Here is a 23912-nt window from a genome sequence, read left to right on the forward strand (position 1 = left end):
AGGGGTTCACTCATTACAGTGTATATAAGCAAAAACAACGCAATGTTTAGGGTTTTTAATAGCTGCTGTTTTACACACAGACACACACACACACACACACACACACACACACACACACACACACACACATATATATACATATATATTCAATTTGGTGTAAACATGCACAGGGATCCTGCTCTGCTACACTTGTTTCATTAGTATTTTCCACGAACAATTTATTAAACTTTTTTAAGTCCCCAGTCGTGACATATTCCGCTGGGACGCACTGAAATATGTTTGGTGTTTTTTTTGTTTGTTTCTTAAATATATCTGAATCTGACCAACCAAGATAGCTACATGTTTCCACCCGGAGGCATTTTGGCAACGTACCTGAAAAAACGACCGGGCTTGCGCACTAGGAAGTGCGGAGAAATTGGTGTGCCTTTTTTTTTTTCAGCTGAGTTGGCTCATGTCAAAAGCTGGTGATTTGTTGTGCTTGGTATTTATCCTGCCCGGGATAAATTGCTCCCAAAGTGCGGAGTAATAATCTGCCAGCGGCAGTGCGTCCCATCTTTGAAAATGCCCCGGAGAAAGGTAAGGGCAGAGGATGTTTGCTGCAGACTGCAGCTCGGACACACAACAACATCACGTCATAGCTAATGTTAGCCGACGTAGAGGTAACATTCAAGTTGTGTGTGAAAACCGCCTGCGAGCTGAAATGCGACACAACCGGACGCCGTCAATGAGTTTGACTTAAGGAACGTGTTCAATATCAGTGTTGGTGAAATCACTCAACTGAGCTGCCGACTTGTGTTTTTGCTAAAAGCTAAGCTAGCTCATGTTTAATGCCGAGTTGCATGATTGTTCCGTCGTTTATGAAGTGTCTCTTCTTTGTGGTACAGAAAGGAAGGACTTTGAACGTTTGGGCTTTGCGACATTAGATTTCTACGAACGGCTGACAGACGCTGACCCGGGTTAAGTGTGATAACGGCGGCGTTAACTGATAGGAACGGGTTGTTCTTTGGGGTGCGAGGACGAAGCGAAGCGTCCCTACCAAAACAACGCTGTGATTGGCCAGAATCATGAAGGTGTGGTGTTCATTGGTTCGGCTCCCCCAGTCACCGCCGCCTCTTAAATTTGATTGGTCGTATGCAAATGTGCGCCTATTTTCTTGTGAAGTTGTCAAATAACGCGCGTTAGTTAATGTGCGTTAGTGGGGCATCCGGTTGCTTCACAACCGGTTGTCGCCTGACCATTTGATATATAGTTCGTTTTCGTTTTTCTCGGCTGTGAAAATGTATCTTACTTTTTAATAGTATTAAAAATAGCCCAACAGCGATGCTATCAATATCATTTTGCACAAATTAGTCCAATGCAATGCACTAAAAACATTGGTATGTGTACCGGCTTAGGGTATTGCATTATACACACACACACACACACACACAGACACACACACACACACACATACACACACACACACACACACACACACACACTCTTCACCCATCTGTTTCTATTGCTGCTGTATCAACCACCGCCCCCCCCCAAAAAATGAAAAAAAGATTTTATTTTGGTGTTACATTATTATTAAAGTTAATATAATAGTAAGATATCCCAAATATTCGTCACCGTTTCAGATATATAATTGGACCGAAACAGGATTGCTGTTCAATATCTTGAAAATTGCGTGTAGCGAGTGAAATACATATAAATGTATATATATAATAAAATATATGAACGTTAATATTCATTCACCGTATGAATGACATTGTATTACACCACAGATAGCCCCATAGTGACACGTTTGAGCAGATAGGACGAGCGATGCCCCCGGTACGTTATTTCTGAAATGCAAATGACATGTTGGCTGCTGCTCCTCACCCCACCCCCACCTAGCCGGTGGTGTCGGGTGAGCCCCTCATACGCCTCAGTCATCAGCATCACCCCTCTCATTCCGTATGGGCAGCCTGTTTTTTTCAAAAAACCATGCTGCAAATACGTTCATGGGACATTTTAATCAGATAATTTGATTTTCACTGATTATCAGACCCTCCTGGAAATAACAGAGAGCCGACTCGACAGACTGCAGCCTGGGAATTCACGCGGAAGTTGCAAACCGGGCGCCGTGATTAAACTGGGGTTGGTACAATGGATGCGCTCGGCTTCATTCGAGCAGTGTCCGCCGCCACGCCGGTGTCGCGCTCGTGTTGAGTGCTTATCGACAAGCCCATCGCGAGGAGAGTCGGTGCAGAGCCGGAGGAGATGTGAATTGGGTGACGTGCTCCCCCCCTAGTATGGGATCTCTGTTGAATTATCCGCTGGTAAAAACACTCAAACCAAACGACACATTGTTACGTTACAAAAAAAAAAAAGCAAATGCGAACTGATCCCATATGAGCGGTTTACAGTCCGGGCGTCTGGCTGAGTCACTCAAAGTTGCTTCTAATTGTTGTTTCCAGAGGACCGCAGGCAGCAGCTCGGACGGGACTGAGGACTCGGATTTTTCCGCCGACCTCGAACACGCCGAGGTTTCCGAGAGCGCGCACAGGCGCAGCAGCACGCGCCTGACCCGCGCGTCGCTGCGCCTCAGTCGGAGCTCTCAAGGTAAACACCCGAAGTTTTTTGTCCCAAAAAATGAACACATACAATATGACTGACTGCTATAGCATATAGTAATAGATCAACGAACTCCTGATGTTAGCACCAGCAGTCTACACATGCCGGCATTTAAAGATAGTTTGGTTTTATAGCTGCAGTGTAATTGTTGAAATAATCGCTTGCGTCTTTGAAGGTGCCCTATTTTCAATTTTCACAAAGACAGATTATAAGACAAAAATCGACCCATTTACCAGACAGAAGGAAACATTTCACGAGGCCCGTTAACCATTTTTTACACCAGTTCATTTTCTCATTATGTAACACCATTGTATTCAGAAGACCTCTCCTCGCTGTAAACTTTAGAAAGTTTAAATTACCACTTCCCTGCCATTTTTTCCTTGTGGGTATAATCAAACATTAATTATATCACAGTTAAGTTTATTCTTTTTTGATCTTGACCCGTAGTGAACTCTACCTTCATCTTTTTATCATACATATTTTACCTCCACTTCTATTTATTGTGAAGCCAAACATGTCTACATGCAGTATAATTGAGTTCATGAGGAAGGATGTTTTTCATTTGGAGACCACCGAGACCCCAAATCCCCCCCCCCCCTGTTGCTTTTATGTATGGGCAGTGATAAAGCATGAATGGGTTCAGACAGCCTCACCCCCCCCCCCCCCCACCACCACCACCACCACCCGCCGCCCACCGCCCACCACCACAGGCACAAACGCACCCTGTGTGACCTCTTTCTGCTGTGCCAGAGGGGATTTACAACAGAGAAAGAAAGGCTGACACTGTTCCCTCCGCCGTTTGTCGCTGAGAGAAGAACGCTGCCCTAGTCCTCACCGGGGCACAGCCCAGAGATTGATCCAGAAATAATTGGATTCAGAGGTTCAGTCCTCCAATCTGTGGTTGGATTAGACTCTTCATAACCATTGAGGCCGTTCCTAACAAGTAACTACTTCTTCTTACCACTCTTGCTTGGATTAGATTAGATACTGCTAGGGTTCAAGAAACCTAGAATCTGCAAAACCTTTAATCCATCGGTTCAGTCAAGTTTCGACAGCAATTCTTTTCCATAGGGCACAATGAATAGTCTGGTAATGTCAAATTGCTTATGTTGTCTGACCAACAGTCAGATATTCAGTGAGAATATTTAGTTTATTATCGCCTAAGACAAGGAGCAGCAAGTGAATCCTCACCATTGAAAGCTAGAACATGGTACTATTTGCCACTGTTTATTGAAAATTCGATGGTTATCATAATACTAACAACAACGAAAAATCTGATCAGTTTATGGACTAATCATGTCAGGTTCATGCCTCTACACAGACCAAACAGTAAAAACACAAACACAAAGTAAAATACAAATGTTCAATAAGTTTATGATGAAGGCTATTAAGGAAACATTTGTATAAAGCTGTATACTTTCAGTTCTAATGCATTTTATGAGGTAATACATTTTTTTAAAACTTATTTTACCAAATGGGTGATAATTATTGCCAACAGATAAACACAGTAGAGGACCGAAGTTTCAAAAAGTAAAAATCCTGAACTCTCCTCTTCTCTCCTCTTCTCTTCTCTTCTCTTCTCTTCTCCTCCAGATAACTGCAGCTCAGTGCGGAGCAGTTCTCCTGCAGCTGTGGCTCCGGACGAAGCCCTGGATTCAGCAGCAGCAGCAGCAGCAGTGACAGCAGTGGCAGCGTCGGTCTTCTCCTCCGGGCGCAGGGTCACACGCAGCCAACAGGTGGCGACAAACACCACAGCCAAAAGATACCCCCTGCGCCAGAGCAGGTCGTCTGGCTCAGACACAGAAGCTAATGGTGAGGAGCTGTGTGTTGTAGGGTTTAAAATGAGATCTATACACAATATCACAGAGACTTTGCAACATTTACTTTTAAAATGTGGATTCTGTTTGATGTGTTCATTCCACCTCTTGGGAAAGGGAAAGCACAAGCAGATGAATCTGTTTTAAGAGAGAAGAAACAGAGGCACAGAGAAAATAGATAAAACAAGGGTGGAAGAAAAGTGATGATAGCTGTAAAGCTAGGGCTGGTTGGAGGAAGCAGAGTGAGGGCGATGGGGAGAGTAAAAGAAAAGATTGATAACTGAGAAAGAAGAGAAAAGAAACACTGCCATGAAAACGAGAGGGAGAGGAGGGGGGGAGAGGGAGAGGAAGGGCGTCTATCTGTGTGTTTCATTCATTCATTCATTGTGTTGCTGTTCAGCTAATGTCATCCGGCCCATCTGTGATCACAGCGTGTTCCTGATTATAAAGAAGACAAACATGTCTCAGTACGTATCCAGGACTTGTGTTTTGTCAATTGAAATGAATGAATAACCTTATAGAGACCAGGAGCTGTTGTTATCTAACTTCAGCCACTGGAAGGAAGTGACTCTCCATCCATTAGAGAAGACACATCTGTTATTAATTTGTGAGCTTATTAAATTTTGTCATTTGTTACCTTCACAGTGAGTCATGTTGTGAAACAATATAAAGTGTGATGTCATGATATACAGTCAATCATGTCTTATCATGATCGTAATGTGCTAAAGTTGAAGACAGTTACAAGTTAGTGTCATTGTGCTAAAAAAAAGTAATATTTAAAGCAAAAAGCATGAAATGTTTTTTGTTAACCATGAGTAAGATTTTTTTTTTTTACATTATCCATTTCAATTTGAGAACAATAGACAGGTATTGTTCAAAATTAAAAGTATTTGCTGTTAATTTTCAAAAAGATGCAATTTAAAATCAACAGGGGTTCTAAACTAGATCCATGTGAAACTCCATATGTAATGTGTTAAAGGTAGCAGAATAAATGCTTTGCGGTGACAAATTGTATTTAATGATGAAGAAAGCTACTACACATAGTCGCCGTAGATTCTATAGCAGACAGTATATCATGTTCAAACCTGTCGAGGTTAAAAAACAGCCAAAGGAAATTCTCCATTATCATGAGCCTTTTTTTGATCTTTCATTAAATATGTTAGTGCTACAAATAATTGGCACTTTTAATTAGGGCTGCAACTAACGATTATCTTCATAATCGATTAATCTGTTGATTATTTTCCCGATTAATCGATAAGTTGTCTGTTCCATAAAATGTCGTAAAATTGTGAAAAACGTTGATCATGTTTCCCAAATCCCCAAGATGATGTTTTGTTTTTTTCCACTCACCAATGATATTCAGTTTACTGTCCTAGAGGAGCAAAGAAACCAGAAAATATTCACATTTAAGAAGCTGAAATCAGAGAATTCTTCCTTTTTTCCCATAAAAACTACTTGAACCGGTTAACCGATTATCAAAATAGTTGGCCATTAATTTAGTAATCGATGATTTATCAATTAACTGTTGCAGCTCTACTTTTAATGAACTATACATGCTCACTAAGTAGAATAGTCAGGATACAACAATGTAATGCTCAATTATCATTACAGGAATATTGAATGGCAGAAAAATCGTGATCAGTCATTGCGATCACAATAAAAAAAAAAAGACTGTTTTCATCAATGATACCTCTTCTTCTTTTTTTGCCTTTGTTTGCTTGCTTGAATGTTAGTCTGACCTCAAATCGAAGTGATGTTAGCATCAATGTTTAAGAGTGTATTAAAAAACACCTCCTGAATTCCAGTGGCAGTGGAAAATAGGGAAAGGAAATGTGCTGCAATATGTCCTCCCCTTCACCTACCAGCCTCCCTGAGCACAGACTGTGTTCTTCTGAGGCAGCAGCATCCGTCTTTACTATTGAATTTCTCTGCTGGCAGCCACTGCTGGAGAGTGTTTACTGCATCTGCATGTGGTTACATTTGCAGCCTATAGAAATGTCCCCTTATGATAGACCTGTTGCAATGGAGAGGCTAGAAATCTTTCATCACCTTTCACCTGGCATAAACAGGCATCTTGTTTGGAAAGCAGGGGGAAATCACAGCTTTCACCAGTGTCTATCACGCATCTCCAAAGTGTCCAGCTTACCACTTTAGTTCAGATTTCATTACTGCCTATGTGTAACTACAGTTTTTTTTAGGTTTACACTCCAGAAGATATGTGGTCAAAATGTGTCCTAGACCAGCTCCACAAGTGGCTTGAGTAATCCGATCACATTGTGTCATGGCGGTTGTTTGCACATGTTAATGCCAGGTGTGTACATAATTTTAAGGTGGTAAAGATTTTGTATGACTACAATGTTTTTCTTGCCCTGATTGGCTCAATAGACCTAAAGCAGAGTGAGGACCGCGATGAGACCCCTCCCCGCACCCCAACAGGCAACGCCCCATCCTCGGAGTCCGACATCGAGGTTTCCAGCCCAAGCAACGACCTTGTATCTTCCAGCAACGATATTGTAGTTTCACAGGAGGAGGACGAGAGATTGGCCAAAGAGCTGTCGCTCAAAGAGGCCGCCGCTCACGACCTTTCCCACCGGCCAAAGCGACGGCGCTTCCATGAGAGCTACAACTTCAACATGAAATGTCCCACACCTGGCTGCAACTCCCTGGGTAAAGGCACAAACACAGCATGATTTTATGTCGGATCTGATCTCCTGCTTTTGTAGACCGACCCTGAGCTTCAAGTCTTTGTCTCTCTGTCTCCCTCCACATTTTCTCTTTTCTTTTTTTTCACTCAGGTCATCTAACAGGGAGGCATGAGAGACATTTCTCCATATCAGGATGTCCTCTTTACCACAACCTGTCTGCTGATGAATGCAAGGTACACACACACACACACACACACATAAAGACGTTTCAGAAGAGTTCCAGGGTAGAAACTAGTGTGAAATCATGATGCTGAATGGTTCTTCAGACCATCTTAAAGTTTCTCTTATTTGTTTTATTTTGTTGAATTTCATGACAACTATTTGCCACATTGAAGTAAAATAGGCTACAGTTTTTTTTTTCAGTTCATCCTCAAACAACTTTTTAAATTACTGGAAACATCCCAGCCAACCCGCCCCGACCAGGGGCCTGTACTACGAAGCGAGTTCAACATACCCAGGATATGTTTTCGTTATCTGGTTTGACTTAACATCAACTAACATTGATCATCCTGGATGACCTGTGCTACGAACTGGATATCAATTGTCTCACAATCCTAAAGTGTAACATTGACGTCTCTAATTGGTTGGAAGTTGTTGGAAAGGCATTCGCAGGGGTTTATGAGTGGTTCCTACATTCTTTAAATACTTTAATAAAAATTATTATTTGTAAGGTTATTCCAAACTCTTTTGTCCCAGTCAGGATCCTGTAGAATGATAACTAACGGTTTTCCAGTGATAGTTGGACTGGTGACTTGGCTTTGATCTTTTATCTTGAACTTAGCCGTTCAGCATAAGTTACCATGATGATTTACCCCGGTAAGAAGAGACCCAGCTTCGTAGGACGGAAAAACCCAGAGTTAAACTTGAAGTTACCTCGATAACCGCAAATCCTGCTTCGTAATTCAGGCCTCATGAAGCTGAGTTGAGTCTAAGGCCAACAGACTCAAATTGAAACGGTCAAGCTGTGAAGCCTTCCGGAATGTGGGGGTTTGCTGCGATGTTACTGCTGCAGGGCTGGTTGTGAGTGGTTGGTGGTAGATGGTGTTGATGTTTTGTCAGGGCAAGGCATCGACTCGTGACAAACAGACTGAGGAGAGGACACTGTCACACCGTCAGGACGAGAACAGACATTCCACAAGAAACCAGGTAATGTACAACACACACACAAACACACACATACAAGTGCATCACAAGCACAAGACTGGGGACACGCACATGTAAAGAAACAAACAAAAAAACAGATACTGGTACACACATTCTGTGTTCCTGTAAGGGTAATTCTCTTGTTCAACTGTCCGATTCACTTCATCATGAGCTGAAGTTGTGTTTGTGCCTGAGTCTGTGTTCAGGTCAAAGGTCTGACGGCCATGTAATGTTGTGAATTCTTTTTTCCACAAAATACCGTCTGAAATATGCACAAAATAGTGAAAAACAAAAAACACATCCTACATCACATAATGCCACAGCAAAAACGAAAAATGCCATCAGCTGCAATCCATACAATCAGCTCAGCTGATTCCTGCTCAGCTCTTATTTGTTTCATCTGAAGTACGGACATGAACTGAACACTGGGGTCAGATGCAACTTGTAACATTATATCTGGTTTAGGAGTGACATTTCTGAGAAGGAACTACTACAAATGTCAATGCATTGAACTTAGGATGTGATTGGTTTAGCCATGATGTAATATAATGGCTCATTGCATTGGCAAGTTTGGAGGCGGGTTGCTGTCTGTAAAACCATGTGTATAGACCACTTTATCATCAGCATATGAGTGGAAGTTCTTCAGCTAGGAGACCACATAAATGTGGGCCGAGTATAGATCCCTGTGGGACGTTATTAAATGGAAGCCAATACAATTTTGCAAGATATTACCTCTTTATGTACAGTATAATCCACAGTCTTTGCCTTAAAAGGTAAAGAGGTCATAATCTTCTTTTTTGCAATGTTTGTCTCGGTTTGACATCACAGGCTCCAACAGAGCGTCAGCTACGCTACAAGGAGAAAGTGACGGAGCTGAGGAGGAAGAGGAACTCTGGACTGAATAAGGAGCAGAAGGATAAGTACATGGTAAGTGTGTGGGAAATAGATGTGTGTGTGCAATATGTCAAACATAAGCAAATTCATTCCCCATATATTTATATATGTATATATATTTTGAGAGTGTTTCCTCTTTCCTACTCTGCACATACAGGAGCACCGTCAAAGCCACGGGACGAGCCGGGAGCCGCTGCTGGAGAACATCACCAGTGACTACGACCTCGAGCTGTTCAGGAAAGCGCAGGCACGTGCCTCGGACGACCTTGTAAGAGAGAAAACTCATCGCCATCTCCCTCCCTTTTTTTTTTTTTTTTAATCCTTCGGCTTCTTTTCTGCCTTACTCCTCTTCTTCTCTGTTTCAGTCCACAAACCCTCCTCTGCAGCCAAAGGAGGAGTCTGAGATATTTTTGGTAGTTTGGACAATCACTTCCTGTTTTTACCTGTCTTCTTTTATCTCCTGCTCTGTTAGTTAGTGACCTGTTCAGATGAGAAAGCATCAGATCAGGCTTCTTTTCAAACGATCAAATGGTTTCGCCAGTTTTAACCTCTAAGGTACAAATGACATATGCTTTACACTTCCTTAAATTTTCCAAAGCAAAAAGAAGATATAGATGTGACATGCTTTTAAAGTTGTTACTGGTCTTTGACAACCATAAGATTGGTAATCTAAAAGTGAACATTGTTCCACTTTATTTGTTATAATGGCATTGTAATGCTGGTAGTTCCCGATTATCCTAAATTTTCTTGCCCCGATTCAAGGCAATTATTTTGGCACGTTTCTACATCTTAAATTCAGTTTTAGAGATTTCGCAAATATTGTGGTTTCCATACAACTCTTATCCTTTGTCCTTTTTTTTTATGTTATAATTCTAGTGGCAGCGTTTGTCACTGAAAAGGTCTTTCACACGACACTTAAATATTTTGTTTCATACTTTCATATAGAGCCTTTTTTGTTCTTCGTCCTAATTTTTCTTCCAGCATCTTCATATTGTTTTATTTTTAAGTGGTTTCCTCCACTGAGGTTTTCCCTGAGTAAGTGTGATCTTTGTCTCAATCATTCCTCTTCCCTGCATAATTGAGATCCTTTTCTTCTCTCTCCTCTCTCCCCTCTTTCTGCCCACCTGCCCTCTCTTCTTGTCCACCCTTTTACCTTTTCTCTCTCTCCCTGTCCCTCCTGTCTTGGTCTGTACAGGACAAGCTCCGTCTGGCCGGTCAGGTGTCGGAGGGCAGCAACATGATTAAGACCATCGTGTTCGGTCGCTATGAGCTGGACACCTGGTACCACTCTCCCTATCCGGAGGAGTACGCTCGCCTGGGGAGGCTGTACATGTGCGAGTTCTGCCTTAAGTATATGAAGAGCCAGACCATTCTGCGCAGGCACATGGTGAGGCAGCTTCTCTGAAGGCATCAGAGCAGATTCTTAGAAAAAGCCACATAGAATAATCTCCCAACTCTTTCCCTCAGTTCTGCTGAGTTTCACATTGACTTTGTCCTTTTGTGTTTTCCAACACTGCTTTGTTTTGCTCTCACCACGCTGATATCGATAATTTTGGCCACAGGATGCAGAAGATTTCAGCCCTGATACACTCACTGTACACCGCCTGCTTAGTGCCCATGTGTGGCGCCACGCCTGCTTGATGTGTAAATAGGCAACTGTTTGCTTACTTGTTTGCTAGATCAACTCATAAAAATATTATATTTGTGTTGTGTTCATAGGTGCGTGAAATATTTCTCTGTTTAGTAAGTGTTTGTCATTTCCTGCCCATAATGAAGTGTTTGACCTTCTGGTTTGTTCAGCTTTTAGTGCAGCTATAAAAACACATGGAGACATTGGTTGAGAATCAGACAAATTACATGACTCTGCGGGTAAATTTTGTGTTTGCTGTGACATTATTGCAGCTCCCCTGGAAACAGTTTGACTGTCCTGCACGTCCAATGTTACAGTAGATAAATACACAAGGAGGCTGGAAATTGACTAATCCAATTGCAGTTTGTATTTAAATGCTAAAAATGGACTGCAGGTTCTTCTTGGCGTGGTGAGGGAGCGGTTCTCTATCTTGCTAAAATAAAATGTTTCTGATCGATAACCACAATAAAAATTTAAACTTCCAGTCAGCAATGTTGAAGCATTAAAGTGAAAATGGAAACAAAATGAGCCTTTGCCTCAGTCGAAAAAAATGACCTTAGCATCTCAGCACCTAAGGCGATTCATAATTTCATTCCTAGACCACACACTCTATTTGGATAGACTTTATAACTTTGCCCTTCTGATACAGTTCACACTTTTTTCTGTATTTGAGGGATAGATGGAGGACCTGGCTGCTCTGCTTACCTCAATGCTTTGGAACTGGGATGTGAAACCGACCGTTGTTGTTGTTGTTGTTGTTGTTGTTGTTGTTGTTGTATTTACTATGTGAAATGTTTTACCCACCCCTGTATGAAGCAACCTTTCTTCCTTGTTTGTTGCATGAAGGCTAAGTGTGTGTGGAAGCATCCCCCAGGCGATGAGATCTACAGGAAGGGGAACATCTCTGTCTTTGAGGTGGATGGAAAGAAGAACAAGGTAAGAGAGAGCTGCACGAGCCTTCCTGACCTTCTTTCTTCCAGAGGGTCCAAGACTCATTGATCCTCATGAGTTTCCTCAGAATGTCATTTCCTGCTGCTCCTCTTTTCAGCCTCCGTCTGAAGCGCTTGGTTGTAGTCTCTTAAGGCCCCTCCCTCCACACATGCACACTGTCAAGAAAACACAATGTTATATACATGACATAAGTGTTATATAGATTATTATCTCAATGCTGCCCTTCCTCACAGATTTACTGCCAGAACTTGTGTTTGCTGGCCAAACTCTTCCTGGACCACAAGACTCTGTATTACGATGTTGAACCTTTCCTCTTCTATGTCATGACTGAAGCTGACAACACGGGGTGCCACCTTGTCGGATACTTCTCTAAGGTAACCGGGAAGTCAATTATAGATTGCTCTTGCTTTCAACATTTTTATATATATGAATAACATGAATAGAACCCTTTGAGTCAAGTGTTTTTAAAGAGAGGAGAACACAGAATGTACAAACGCTGATTTGCTATTTTTGGACTGTTGAGAATAGAACTGACGTCACTAACTAACCCTAAATTGCTTTTGATAATATCATAGTCCCCCAGCACATGCTATAATACTGAATTTTATTTATACATTGAGCTTACTCAGTTCGTTCTACATTGATTGAGTCTCAGGGTGTGAGAAACAAAAAAAATTAATGAGACGCAGTCAAGATCAACCTCAAATTCATATATATTAGTTCTGATAATCCACCTTGGATAAACCTGTGTCAGGCAAATCATAGGTGTTTCTGGATTGTTTTTATCTTTCTGCAGGAGAAGAACTCTTTCCTGAACTACAACGTGTCCTGCATCCTCACTATGCCACAGTACATGAGGCAGGGTTACGGCAAGATGCTCATAGACTTCAGTGAGTATATGCACCCAGTTTGTGTATTATCTCTCTCTTCTCTTTTGTTTGTGTGTGTGTCTTTAATCTCATATTGTAATCACTGGTCAGAGATTCTGCACAGCACAATAACAGCAGATTTTCTGAAGCATTTACTTCTCAAATAGCATCCCTATTATTTAGATATTACAGTCATCGATTTGTTGATTACCTTTTTCTATATCTGTAAGGAAGATGATGCTTATAATGAAAGCCAAACAAAAAGCTCTATCTGATCTGTCCTTCCAGGTTACCTGTTGTCAAAGGTGGAGGAGAAGGTGGGCTCACCCGAGCGCCCTCTGTCTGACCTGGGTCTTATCAGCTACCGCAGCTACTGGAAGGAGGTGCTGCTGCGCTACCTGAACAACTTCCAGGGCAAGGAGATCTCCATCAAAGGTCAGCGCAGGACAACACGCTCCACAATTATGGAAAGAGACAGGAACATTTCAGGAGAGAGAAAGGTTGGACAGTGGTCCATGGAGATCTCTGAACAACTACGTTTTTGATTTTTACAAGAAGCTGTAGAATAGAGTGTTATGTCAGGCGGGAATCTAAGAGCCGCAATTCTCGATACTGCATGTGTTCATGTTAATATCTGTATGCATGCATTCATGTGTGTCCACCTCTGACTGGATGTCAGTTTTTTTTTTCTCCTGTTTGTGCGCAAACTTGAGAACGTCCCTGTTGCAGTGATGACAAAACAAAAATCAAGTCAAAGAGTCTGCAGCCATTATGGCGGCTAACAAAACACAGTGGTGCGTTGAGTGAAATTCTAATATTGGCAGGCTAACATGGTCACAGAGACGATGCTACTGTGTAAAGTTTACAATAATCACAAAAGGCCAAAAAAGAGGCAACAGCGTATAAGGACTCACTCACGCACTATATGTCCAATTAACATAATTTATCATATTACAAACAATAACAGTTCAGCAGCGAAGGGACCTTCCACCCGTAGTGATACGCTCCAATACACTGATTATTCATTATTTATTTATTTATAAATAAAAAAACGACCTTAAATTGCACAGCGTATGCCCGGCTTTAGGTTTAAAGCACAAGTTACAAGAACTACTAAACATGAAGCCACGGGGGCAGACAATCTCTCCACTGTATGAGCTGGTACAATAATGTGGCTACGTCTGTCCGTGAGGTCCACGTCTATATATTGCAGGGACACACACACACACACACGCACACACACACGGGCTAAATCAGATCGCAAAAAGATGTATTATACTGGGAAAATACACAAAAGCTGGCCCTTACGATCATGCTACTTCAGGCTAACAACACAACTATGTAGCACATGAAAGCAGGGCCTCCAACAGTATATTTTCTTATCTACCTACGACCAAATCGCACTGAACCAGCAGCCAAAGACGAGCAAATATAAAGTTCGCATTAAACCGCTAAAGCCGGCAAAGCCAATGTCCCTGTGTCACTTCCAAATGATTCCCACGTTAATGTTTCCTTCTGCACATTAGGTATGGCCCCTTTCTTTGCACACAGTGTATTTGCGTCCTCATAGGTGGTAAATGGTGATATTGACATGGATTTAGAGGCTGTGTTATTGGTGCATACCTAATATGAGTTACACTAATAATTCACTGCAACTGAAAATCTTTTTTTTCATACTAGATAAATTAATAACTAAGGCCTCAAAATAATGAATTGCCACCAAGGTCAGACAGCATCGTCAGTGTGACAAAACTGCAAGTAATTCAGTAATAACACTCTGTTCTGTCTCTCCCAAGCCTTCTTTTTTTATCTTCCTTTTTTTTGAGTTTGTGTTGTTTAAAATGTCTGCGTGTCATTTTGAATATTTGACCATGTTTTCAACTCGCACAGAGGAATACAAATGACTCCTTATTCATCCCTTCGACACTCGGAATGTTCTCAGTATACTGGCGTGATTCCACTGCTGTGCTGTGACCATTCTTCAGCTTCACTTTTATAATGTTGAGTGTTTTTTCAGTTGCATAGAAACAGCACAAGCCGAGCTTGCCGAGAAATGCTTGCCTCCACAACTATGGGATGGACTGGCAGGAATTTGGGTTCCTTCATGTCCCCTCAGCATGAATTGTAATGATGTTGCTTATCCTTTATTTTCCATGCTCCATTATTTGATCAAATTTTTCCTTTTTTTACTAGTACTTACGTTAACATGCTAAAATAACATGGCATACATGCCATCTGCTAAACATGAACATCTTAAAGATATAGTTTAACATTTTGGGAAATGCGCTCTTGTCAACAATAATACAATACAAGTCTCCGCTGGCTGCCTGGCAATCGCACTGTGACACCAAAACTCAAGAAAGTTTGGCCAAGAAATAATCCGGCACACACCATAACACACCATCAAACCATAACTTGTTGTTTGTACTCTTTCATTTTTTTGCAGATTACATACATGTGCCAATTGGTGATCTTAAACATACTCTCCATTATCACAATGTGCTAGATTTTGTATGATGGCGCCACTGTTGCTTTTTCTGATGTGATCTCACAATCAAGAAAATAATCCAAGCTAATCAGCTGCTGGCTCTTTCCCTATATTTACTGGATATATGTGAGTGGTATCAATCATCTCGTCAAACTCTTGGCAAGAAAGCAGGGAAAAAGCACATTTAAAAAAAACCAATTTCTTTAATATTTATTAGATTATTATTTTAAGCATGTTGTCATTTTAGTAGATGAATAAACCTCAAAGCACTGTTATGACTGAATGCAGCCTCAGAGTGCAGATAGCATGGCTGTAACTTCTCAGCCTTCTCAATGAGACAGATCTTATCGCTCTGACCTCCTAACTCCGCTTCCACGTTTCATGTTCTCAGAGATCAGTCAGGAGACGGCAGTGAACCCAGTGGATATCGTGAGCACACTACAGTCGCTCCAAATGCTCAAATACTGGAAGGGAAAGCACCTGGTTTTAAAGAGACAGGTAGGAAACAAAGGATCCATTTTGAAAGTCAAAATTCCCTTTATGCTATTACTAGATAATACAGACTCATGGTAAATAATATCGGTCAATTAGATACTTGTGATAATTACAGTTCCTCTTTATTACTCAACTCTTCATTAGCACATGCGACTTAGTTGTTTTTTCTTCCTGTAGGACCTTATTGACGACTGGAAGGCCAAGGAGACCAAACGGGGTAACGGAAAGACCATTGATCCCACAGCCTTAAAATGGACACCGCCTAAAGGGACGTAGAGAAGCTTCCTTTCACACTCCAAAACCCTAAAACACACAAACACAGTCAAATCCTCCTCTGTACACTGGCATGCTCACACACCCTGAGCCTAAACTCTCACACGCACCTCTGTACAAAATGCTTTCTGCAGCTACAGCATAGTCACCCACTTTACACATGACATCTACACATTACTCTGGGTTCAAGCAGTCACTGTCATGGCTCGGGAAGCTGACTTCAGTCCAACAAATTAAAAATTGATTGATATAATTCACATACCAAGATCAAGCAAAAGTTCAAATTAAAAATTGAACAGGAAAAAAATGTGTAGGAAAAATACATGAGAAGTTGGTTAAAACATGGTTAACTAATGATGTTTAATGAAAGATAAAAAAAATTTAAAAAAAACTAATTGTAACCTAAGTGTGGTTTTAGATTTACTTGAAGGAATGAGCAAACTAGTACACTACAGTTTAGTGTTTACATTCAGCTCACACATGTAGCCACTGGCTATTAATCACTAAAATTAAGGCAATACATCACATGGCTGCCACATGCTTAGAGAAAAAGTAAAGCTTCCTAGATTACATTTTGCCTTGTCACTACTGTCCTTCAAGCCTTTGTTGCTCTTTGAAACAGACAGATTTGTTTTCAGTTATTTCTCAAATTGTTTATTTAATATTTCTCACAATTTATTTATTATATTAGACATAATATCATTCAAAACACTTATTTTTTTTAGATTCTAGGTAATATCAAACACTTTGGGGTATCACAGTGGACAAGTTAGACTAAGATTCTTGTCAACGGACAGCATGACTAGGATATAAAGTTATGGGCCACAGTAGCAGCCAATGAGGTCAGTCTACGTAGGATGGCCGGCTGACATCTCCTCAACCTCATTTGTTATCTGAAAAGTGAAAGTAATTGTTAGCGCGCCTCCTTCCAGACACTCCGTTAGCACAGACCACCAGGCACACCCAACTAATCCAATCTTCCAGCGGCAGGTATGAAACCTGTGCTGCACTTCATTCTGTTCTCGAGACAGAACGCAGGTCGGCAGCACGCTGACGCATGCGGCGAGTTTAGGGAGACAGACCAGCTGTGATTATCAGCATCAGGATCGTAAGAATAGGAACCCAGACCTCGATTTACCATCCGGTTCGTGAATATATAGTGAGTTCTCACACAAACTGGTCTTTAAAATGAATTTGCACATTACCCCTATTAGAATATTACAAATAAATTGACAATTTTGTCATTTCACACATTGTTTTTATTCACAATGTGAAGAGGGGGCACATGATCAGCTGTAAGGAGTGATGTAGTGTTATACTGTTTATCCAGTCATCTGAAGTTGGTACAATTTTGGTCTGGAAAAAGTTTAATGGTTGAACTAGTATGAAGAGCTCAGATGGTCTCGGGTCACGTCTTTAAATCTTTACAGATTCTCTATTTGTGTTAAAACAAACAAATGGCAAAAGGACTCAACAGTGACTGTTTGAACTCAAATCCATTCTTCTCCTCTCTTCTCTCTCTGCAACAAATGTACATTGTGTCCAGTATGTAACCTATCTTTCTCAGTAGTTAGTTGGTTAACTAGGAAGCTATAGCTGCCATCGGCCGTTTTCTGTCCCATCCTGTTATGTTACCAGGATGTTTTGTGACCACCTGTGCCCCCCCACCCCTGTTTTTTGTCTTCGTGTCGAGACGTCCACACTTGTATCCTGAGCAGTGAAGGTACGTGGGGAATCTCGGCTGCTTCGAGTGTGGGAGCTCACAAACATGTTACTGTGTTTCCCCGTGTTCTTTGTGTTGACTTTGTTAAAGTTCTCAATGATATTTTACACTTTTTCTACCTCTAAGGTTTTACCACTGTATAAAAGCTACAGCCCATTTTTACCATGTTCTGTTTTCTGTTAACGTGATAATATGTAGCTGTGTTTGGCCAGCAACGTTTTTTTCCCATTAGATTTTTTTTTAATTTTTTAAAAATATATATGCTATTTATATTCTTTAAAAAAAAAAGGACATGTTAATTGCGTAGAACGTACAGTAACAGACAAAGTCTGGTAGAAGAATGTCTACTCTATAGGACCGGCTGTCTTGTGAATAGAAATATTTATTTAAAATTTATATGTAGATTTTAATGTGTTCAGAAGCTCTTGGAAGGTACAAGACTCGCCAACGACTAATACAACAATAGAAGTCATTTTCATTTCAAGGGTTTATCTCCGGCTATCAGAAGCTATTGAATCAAGATGTGTCCCCTTTGCACATTGTCACTATTTGTTCACACCACTGTTACTGCTCCAATCATTGAGGAAAATACAAGCACATCCTTCATGCCTAAGACCAGTTAGAATGTAGAATGGTCGGCAGCCTTTTTTATGTTTTGATTTGCGTAGCCCACTGCGTTATACCAGCTGAATTTATTTCATTAACATTCTCAATATTTATTGATTAAGGTTAACATGTTCATTTTTGTTTGCATCGTTGTGGATTTGTTAACAATTTGGTAAATTTGCATATTCTCTTTCTTGTTGAAAGTTGATACTGCTCTCAGTAATGTCAAACTATTCCTTTAAACTTTGTGCAGATAAGCTTAGACAGCGGCTGGCTGGGAAATTGGAGGTGTGACGCCAACAATGTCAGAGTAAATCATCTTTTTCATCAAAGCTTTTTTTCGTTTTGCAGCTTCAGTGTTACAATTTCAAACGCAGATGAACGATTTTCTCTCACTAACTACAGACATGTTGTTGTTGTTCTTTTCTTCTTCTCTTCTGTTGCCTTTGACGTGCGTAAGGTTAAAGACGTTCTTCTCTGTTTCTTATTTTCTTTTACAGTGATCTTTTCTTTCTGCCATCTAGGAATGAATACGTCTGTGTTTTACCTGTTTATATTCTCTTTAATCCTGTGATTGGTGTCGCCGTCTTTTTTCAATTCTCACTCGAGGGCGTTCACAAGTCATGTCACTGACCGGTCAATACCAACAACAGTTTATGCCTTTCAGACGACTACAATTATCCTTTTAGCACTCGTTCTCAATAAACCTCTCTGAAAATGTGCTACTGATCAAACTTATTGTTGGGAGTGTGGGGAGTGTTTTTTTGTCGTTGTCCCCTGCGCAATCGTTTATTCACAGGAAAGTGCACTTATTTCGGAGGGAATTTCAAAGTAAAAGTCTGTCCCTAAAACACAACAACTTCCCATATGTGACTGGGGTAATTTAAAAATGTGCTCTTATTTTTGTTGCGGCCATGTTGAGATATTCTGTTCAAAGTATGAGGGAGTGATCTCTGCTTTCAGTGCCTCTGAATTAAAGAGGACGGGCATTTTTTTTTAAACTCTTTTTTCATTTTATTTCCAAATATCATTGATATTTACCAGTAATACAGGGAATAGATCATAATAATTGGCATATACTCCCTCAATTACAGAAAATGGACCTGAACAATTTCTCGACTGACAGAGAAAACCGTAGTGACAACGCTTTGTCCAAAAACACATCTGGAATGTGTTGCACATTGGACATATCCTTTAAGATGAGCCCCTTATAGGGAAATCGGTCTGTCTTGATGTGGCAGTCTGTTTTAATTTCCGTCATTTGTCTTGCCGTCGTTCCTCTGTGCCAGTGGCAGCTATAGATCGGCAGGTTTCAGAGCCCCTTGCTGGTTATTAACGCGTCCGAACGGGATCACAAGTTACTTAGAGAAACGAGAGGAATTCCATCGCCTTCCACAGGCCAGCGAGCTGTTGTAGTGCCGCTACCTATTTAAACTACGTGCACAAAAGCAGCGTGGCATTGATGTGTAGCTCAGTTCTTTTTTGTATTTGCTTTCCCTGCATTACTTCCTCTTCAATAAATGCAAAATGGTGATCTCTGCCTGGTGTGCTGTTTGTGTGGTTGCCATTTACCAGTGACGGCTGGTGATAAAAAAAATTGGGGGGTGGGGCAAACAAACAGAAAGCGGCACTTCAAAGCTCAGCAAAAAAACAAAACAGCACTACTTTTTAAAAAACAATTATGTATTTAAGAAAAGCTGGGCAATACAATACCATACCAAAATCAAGTTACAAATATAAGAAGATAGTGACTCTCCTGAGTTAAATTTTTTTTTTTTTTAACTATATCCTCCCACCAACTACCAAAATGTATGTTTACTACTTGAACATACATTCTGCTCTCCTTTCCTTCTGGCCAGGATATATCTCAGTGAGTTTCTGATTAAAGATTTTTTTTTATTAAAACTTGTCCCAAGTTTTTAAGAAAGCTGCTTGCAACTTGCTAAAACATAGCCCAAGTTTTGAGGTGATCACTGGCAGGAAATGTGTTTTTTTGTCCGTTATTATTGTCATAAGATAAGATATACCTTTATTCGTCCCACAATGGGGAAATTCAAGCATTACAGCAGCAAAGTGGACAGAAGAACATATGAGAAATTTCCACACAAAAAAGGGTTAGTCTGTACAAAATAAAAAAAATTTAAAAAAATAAAATAACAAATAAAATAAAAAAACAAAGGTATAAAAATACTATATACAGAGCAGTAGCAATAGTTGCACATGTAATATTACAATTATAAAATATAAATATTGTACAGTTCGTCATTGCACTTTAAATGTATCTGTGAATTATTTGTGGTCATGTGACTGTTTTTTCAAACCCTCCCTGCTGGTTCATTCACAGGAGCTTCCTCACCTGAGATTCAAGAGTCCTCTGATCTTCGAACAAAAGGTCAGTCAATGCTCATAACTATATAGTTGAATTATGTTTATGGTCAGGGTTAATGTCATTCGTGGTCCAAAACCAGTGCAACGCCACTGGAGCATTTGACCGGTTTCACACTTCTTCGTCAGTCGACTCGTCTTGAGGAGTGCTTCTCGACAAACAGCTGGGAATGTCTCCGGCGTCCCTAAAACTGTGAACGCGGAGTTTGACGCGATTGTTCTCAACAAAGACATGCCGTCGAACTGCATCATGGGAAACGTATAGGATCCGGCATGTCGTGGAGCCCTGTCCCGTACCAGGGACTGAAAGTCGTAACATCTTGTCCTCTGGCGCCTCAGTTATGACCATTCTTTTATTTTCAATCCATCTGTTTTCAGACCCCAGACCAAGTACAGTACTCAGTCACTAGAATCTTTATATCATATTCATATTATATTTAAGAGATATGATGCAGGGAACATAGTGATCTACAGTTGCAGATATAGATGTGCTCCCTACATATCTGTTTTTAAATCCTGATTAATGACACATCCTTTTTCACTGGCTATTTCATTTCATATTTAAGCCCCCCCTCCCCTCCCCTTAAAAAAAAATATTGTTGTAATGTTTATAATATTGTATTTGTCTGGTTGTTAATTGTCGTCATTGTCACACATTCTCACACATTCCTCCCATGCACGGGTATCGTTCATTACAGTAGAAACACAGAATAAAAGACACTCAGCTAATGTCATCGGATGGATTTAATGGATTTGGCATGAAATAAGCGAACACCCTAAAAGACGTGAGTACATACTTTTAAATATAAACAAAATATTACTAATAACAATGTAGATCATAGGTGACGGTCCCAGTGATTTCCAGCGGCTCTTAATGTACTTGTAGTAGTTTCAACAGATGTTTGGAACATCTGTCCTGGTCAGAGAGTGGGAGATACTCGACAGTGTGTCCTGTTGGTCAACAACGTAGGACCGCAGTGCACATATACATATAGTTGGTCTCAAGATTTATATTGATGTTGTTGTTGTTTTGTCCATCTTCATCTTTAATAAGAATCAGATTTCCAATCATCTTCTATATCTGGGGAAAAAAGAGACAAAGGGAGCAAGATGTCACTCAGCAAAAAAACCCACAACCTTTCTCAAGTGACGAGTGCGGGGTTATTTAGAGCTTTTGATTACAGATCACATTTTTGACCATCAAATGAAAAAAATACTACTACAGACATAAAATATACAAGTACTGCATTTCATGAAAAGACAAAACCCAATTCTAGTTCTAAGACCAAAGCGAAGTGTGCATTACCTCCACGTAGACTCCTCCTGCCCATGAGTCCAACAAACATCTCCCCTTTGTTCCCTGGTACAGACAGAAAAAAAACAATGTTCAGTGTCGTACATTACAAGGATCGTACAACTGCTTGTACTTGAAGAAGCAGAAGCAAAACAACACTTTTGCCTTCCTCGCAGCGTGATCGCACTCACTTTTCCTCCCCAGTCTCACAGGTTGAGGTGAACCTGAAATAAAGGCGGAATAAAAATGTTGTAGTGATGATCAAAAGCGCACCAGGGAAACCACGAGATGAAGAAGGAATATGTTATTTATGTCATTATTATACAAAAGAATACCACAAAGTACATTATTACAACTGCAATAATACAATGAATCAACTATAACATCCCCACAAAGTACAATTATGGATTCTTTCTTTTTTTCTTCCTTTCTTTGTTGCTTTATGTTTACCCGAGCTTCTTCCCATCAGGCCGTGGAACTGCTCTGATTTGGAGCGCTTGATGAGGTCTGCCAGACGAATGGTTAGGCCTCTCTCCAGCGGGTAGCCCTGAACACACACACACACACACACACACACATATTGTACCTTGTGTTGTGGTATTCCTCCCTTAAATCATCCGATCCCTACTACCTGTTGGACTGAAACTGAGCGGTGCTCATCACACAGGTCTGGATGTAAGTACACAGAGAGGAGAGTACTGTATACAGTGTATAGTGTATGTATGTGTATACTATGTACTCTATACGGTATTCTGTACACTATTATATACATGCTTGTGAGTTTCACTCTCCACTTTACATCTGTCTCAAACCGCCTTTTGGAAACTCTTTTTTTTATATTGCTCTATTTACTTGAATCTTTTCATCACACTCCATCCTGACTCAACGCTGATGTTGTGTTCATGGTCTTGGGGACCACATGGTCTCTGACACAGACCACCAACTTCATTCCACAGTGTTTTTATCTCCTTGACCCTTCATGACTTTTTCCTACTTTGGAAAATTTGGAATTTGTGGTTTTTGGTGCGATACAGGAAATAACAGAGCCTATTATTTCAATTTTGATTTAAAACAAAGTGGGACTGTTTTTTGCCATGAATCGCCACAAACAGCTGTCAGGTTCAAGACCACAGAGTGTACCGACTGCACATGGGAGCGGACGCACCGACTGTGTGTGTGTGTGTGTGTGTGTGTGTGTGTGTGTGTGTGTGTGTGTGTGTGTGTGTGTGTGTGTGTGTGTGTGTGTGTGTGTGTGTGTGTGTGTGTGTGTGTGTGTGTGTGTGTGTGTGTGTGTGTGTGTGTGTGTGTACTCTTTCTGTCCCCCCCCCCACGCACCTGTCTCCTGACAGTATATGTTTATCAAAAAGATTCATGAGGCTCCGAGATTTTTCTCTCTGTTGACTCTCTGTGAGACAGGAGGCGAGTTACCCTCCAGCTACTTGTACGTAACTTGCAAAAGTTGGCCTGATGTGTGTGTCCTGAGGTGTGTGTGTGTGTGTGTATGTGTATATAAATGTACATAAATGTGTGTATATATATATATATAAATGTACACACATACCTGATTCTACTGATGTGTGTGTATTTAATTATTCATAGTTTTCTAACGGCTCATCTAGCATTTAATATAACGCATAAGATTTATCACAAATCATATAAAACAGGAAGTATTCCATGGTGTAATTTCAAAAAGTCTTGGCCAATTCTTTGTTTTGTCACCTTCATCAAAATGTTCAAATTCGCGGCGAAAGAGAAATATACCTCCTATATTTCTACTAGAGAAAAGGGAGGGATAAGACAAAACACAAGCTGCGTTTTTTTCTTTCCTTTTTTGTTTGCGAGACAACTGTGTACGGTACAGTAAGTAAGGAAAGTAGAAAATCCTTCATCCAGCCAAAGTGTGCGTGTCCGTGCGGAGCTCTCCGTGGTGCTGAAGTCTGAGGCGCGTGACAACCAAGAGAAAGGCGAAGAAGGAGGAGGGCTCCTTTCTGTCTCCTTGGACACGCAACACCGGCTCCACCGGATGGTGCACAGTGGA

At 40.8% G+C, this 23912-nt stretch overlaps 1 protein-coding gene across 6 annotated transcripts; it reads left to right on the forward strand.

Annotated features, from left to right (window-relative positions):
* The first annotated feature begins 94 nt into the window (after positions 1 to 94).
* On the forward strand, positions 95 to 19729 carry LOC118288182 (histone acetyltransferase KAT7). 6 transcript variants are annotated; one of them, XM_035613985.2, is made up of 17 exons: positions 95 to 576; positions 2033 to 2306; positions 2445 to 2589; positions 4195 to 4413; positions 6804 to 7085; positions 7214 to 7296; positions 8183 to 8269; positions 9095 to 9193; positions 9318 to 9428; positions 9526 to 9573; positions 10356 to 10547; positions 11637 to 11726; positions 11975 to 12115; positions 12538 to 12631; positions 12899 to 13045; positions 15490 to 15596; positions 15771 to 19729. In XM_035613985.2, exons 2-17 carry the CDS (start codon positions 2280 to 2282, stop codon positions 15867 to 15869), a joined length of 1971 nt encoding a protein of 656 aa, XP_035469878.1. In that variant the 5' UTR covers positions 95 to 576; positions 2033 to 2279; the 3' UTR covers positions 15870 to 19729. The 6 variants fall into 6 exon arrangements, with proteins under 6 accessions (XP_035469878.1, XP_035469877.1, XP_035469879.1 ...); XM_035613984.2 differs by having other exon boundaries at positions 95 to 2306; XM_035613986.2 differs by lacking the exon at positions 2033 to 2306.
* Positions 19730 to 23912: the final 4183 nt, after the last annotated feature.

Source organism: Scophthalmus maximus, chromosome 17 (assembly GCF_022379125.1).
Source record: "Scophthalmus maximus strain ysfricsl-2021 chromosome 17, ASM2237912v1, whole genome shotgun sequence".
NCBI lineage: Eukaryota > Metazoa > Chordata > Actinopteri > Pleuronectiformes > Scophthalmidae > Scophthalmus > Scophthalmus maximus.

Coding starts and splice junctions, on each gene's coding strand:
- LOC118288182 (XM_035613984.2), top strand. CDS start 2,280: ATGGGATCTCTGTTGAATTATCCGCTG. Junction 2,307..2,444: donor CTCTGTTGAATTATCCGCTG/GTAAAAACACTC, acceptor TGTTGTTTCCAG/AGGACCGCAGGCAGCAGCTC. Junction 4,414..6,803: donor CTCAGACACAGAAGCTAATG/GTGAGGAGCTGT, acceptor TTGGCTCAATAG/ACCTAAAGCAGAGTGAGGAC.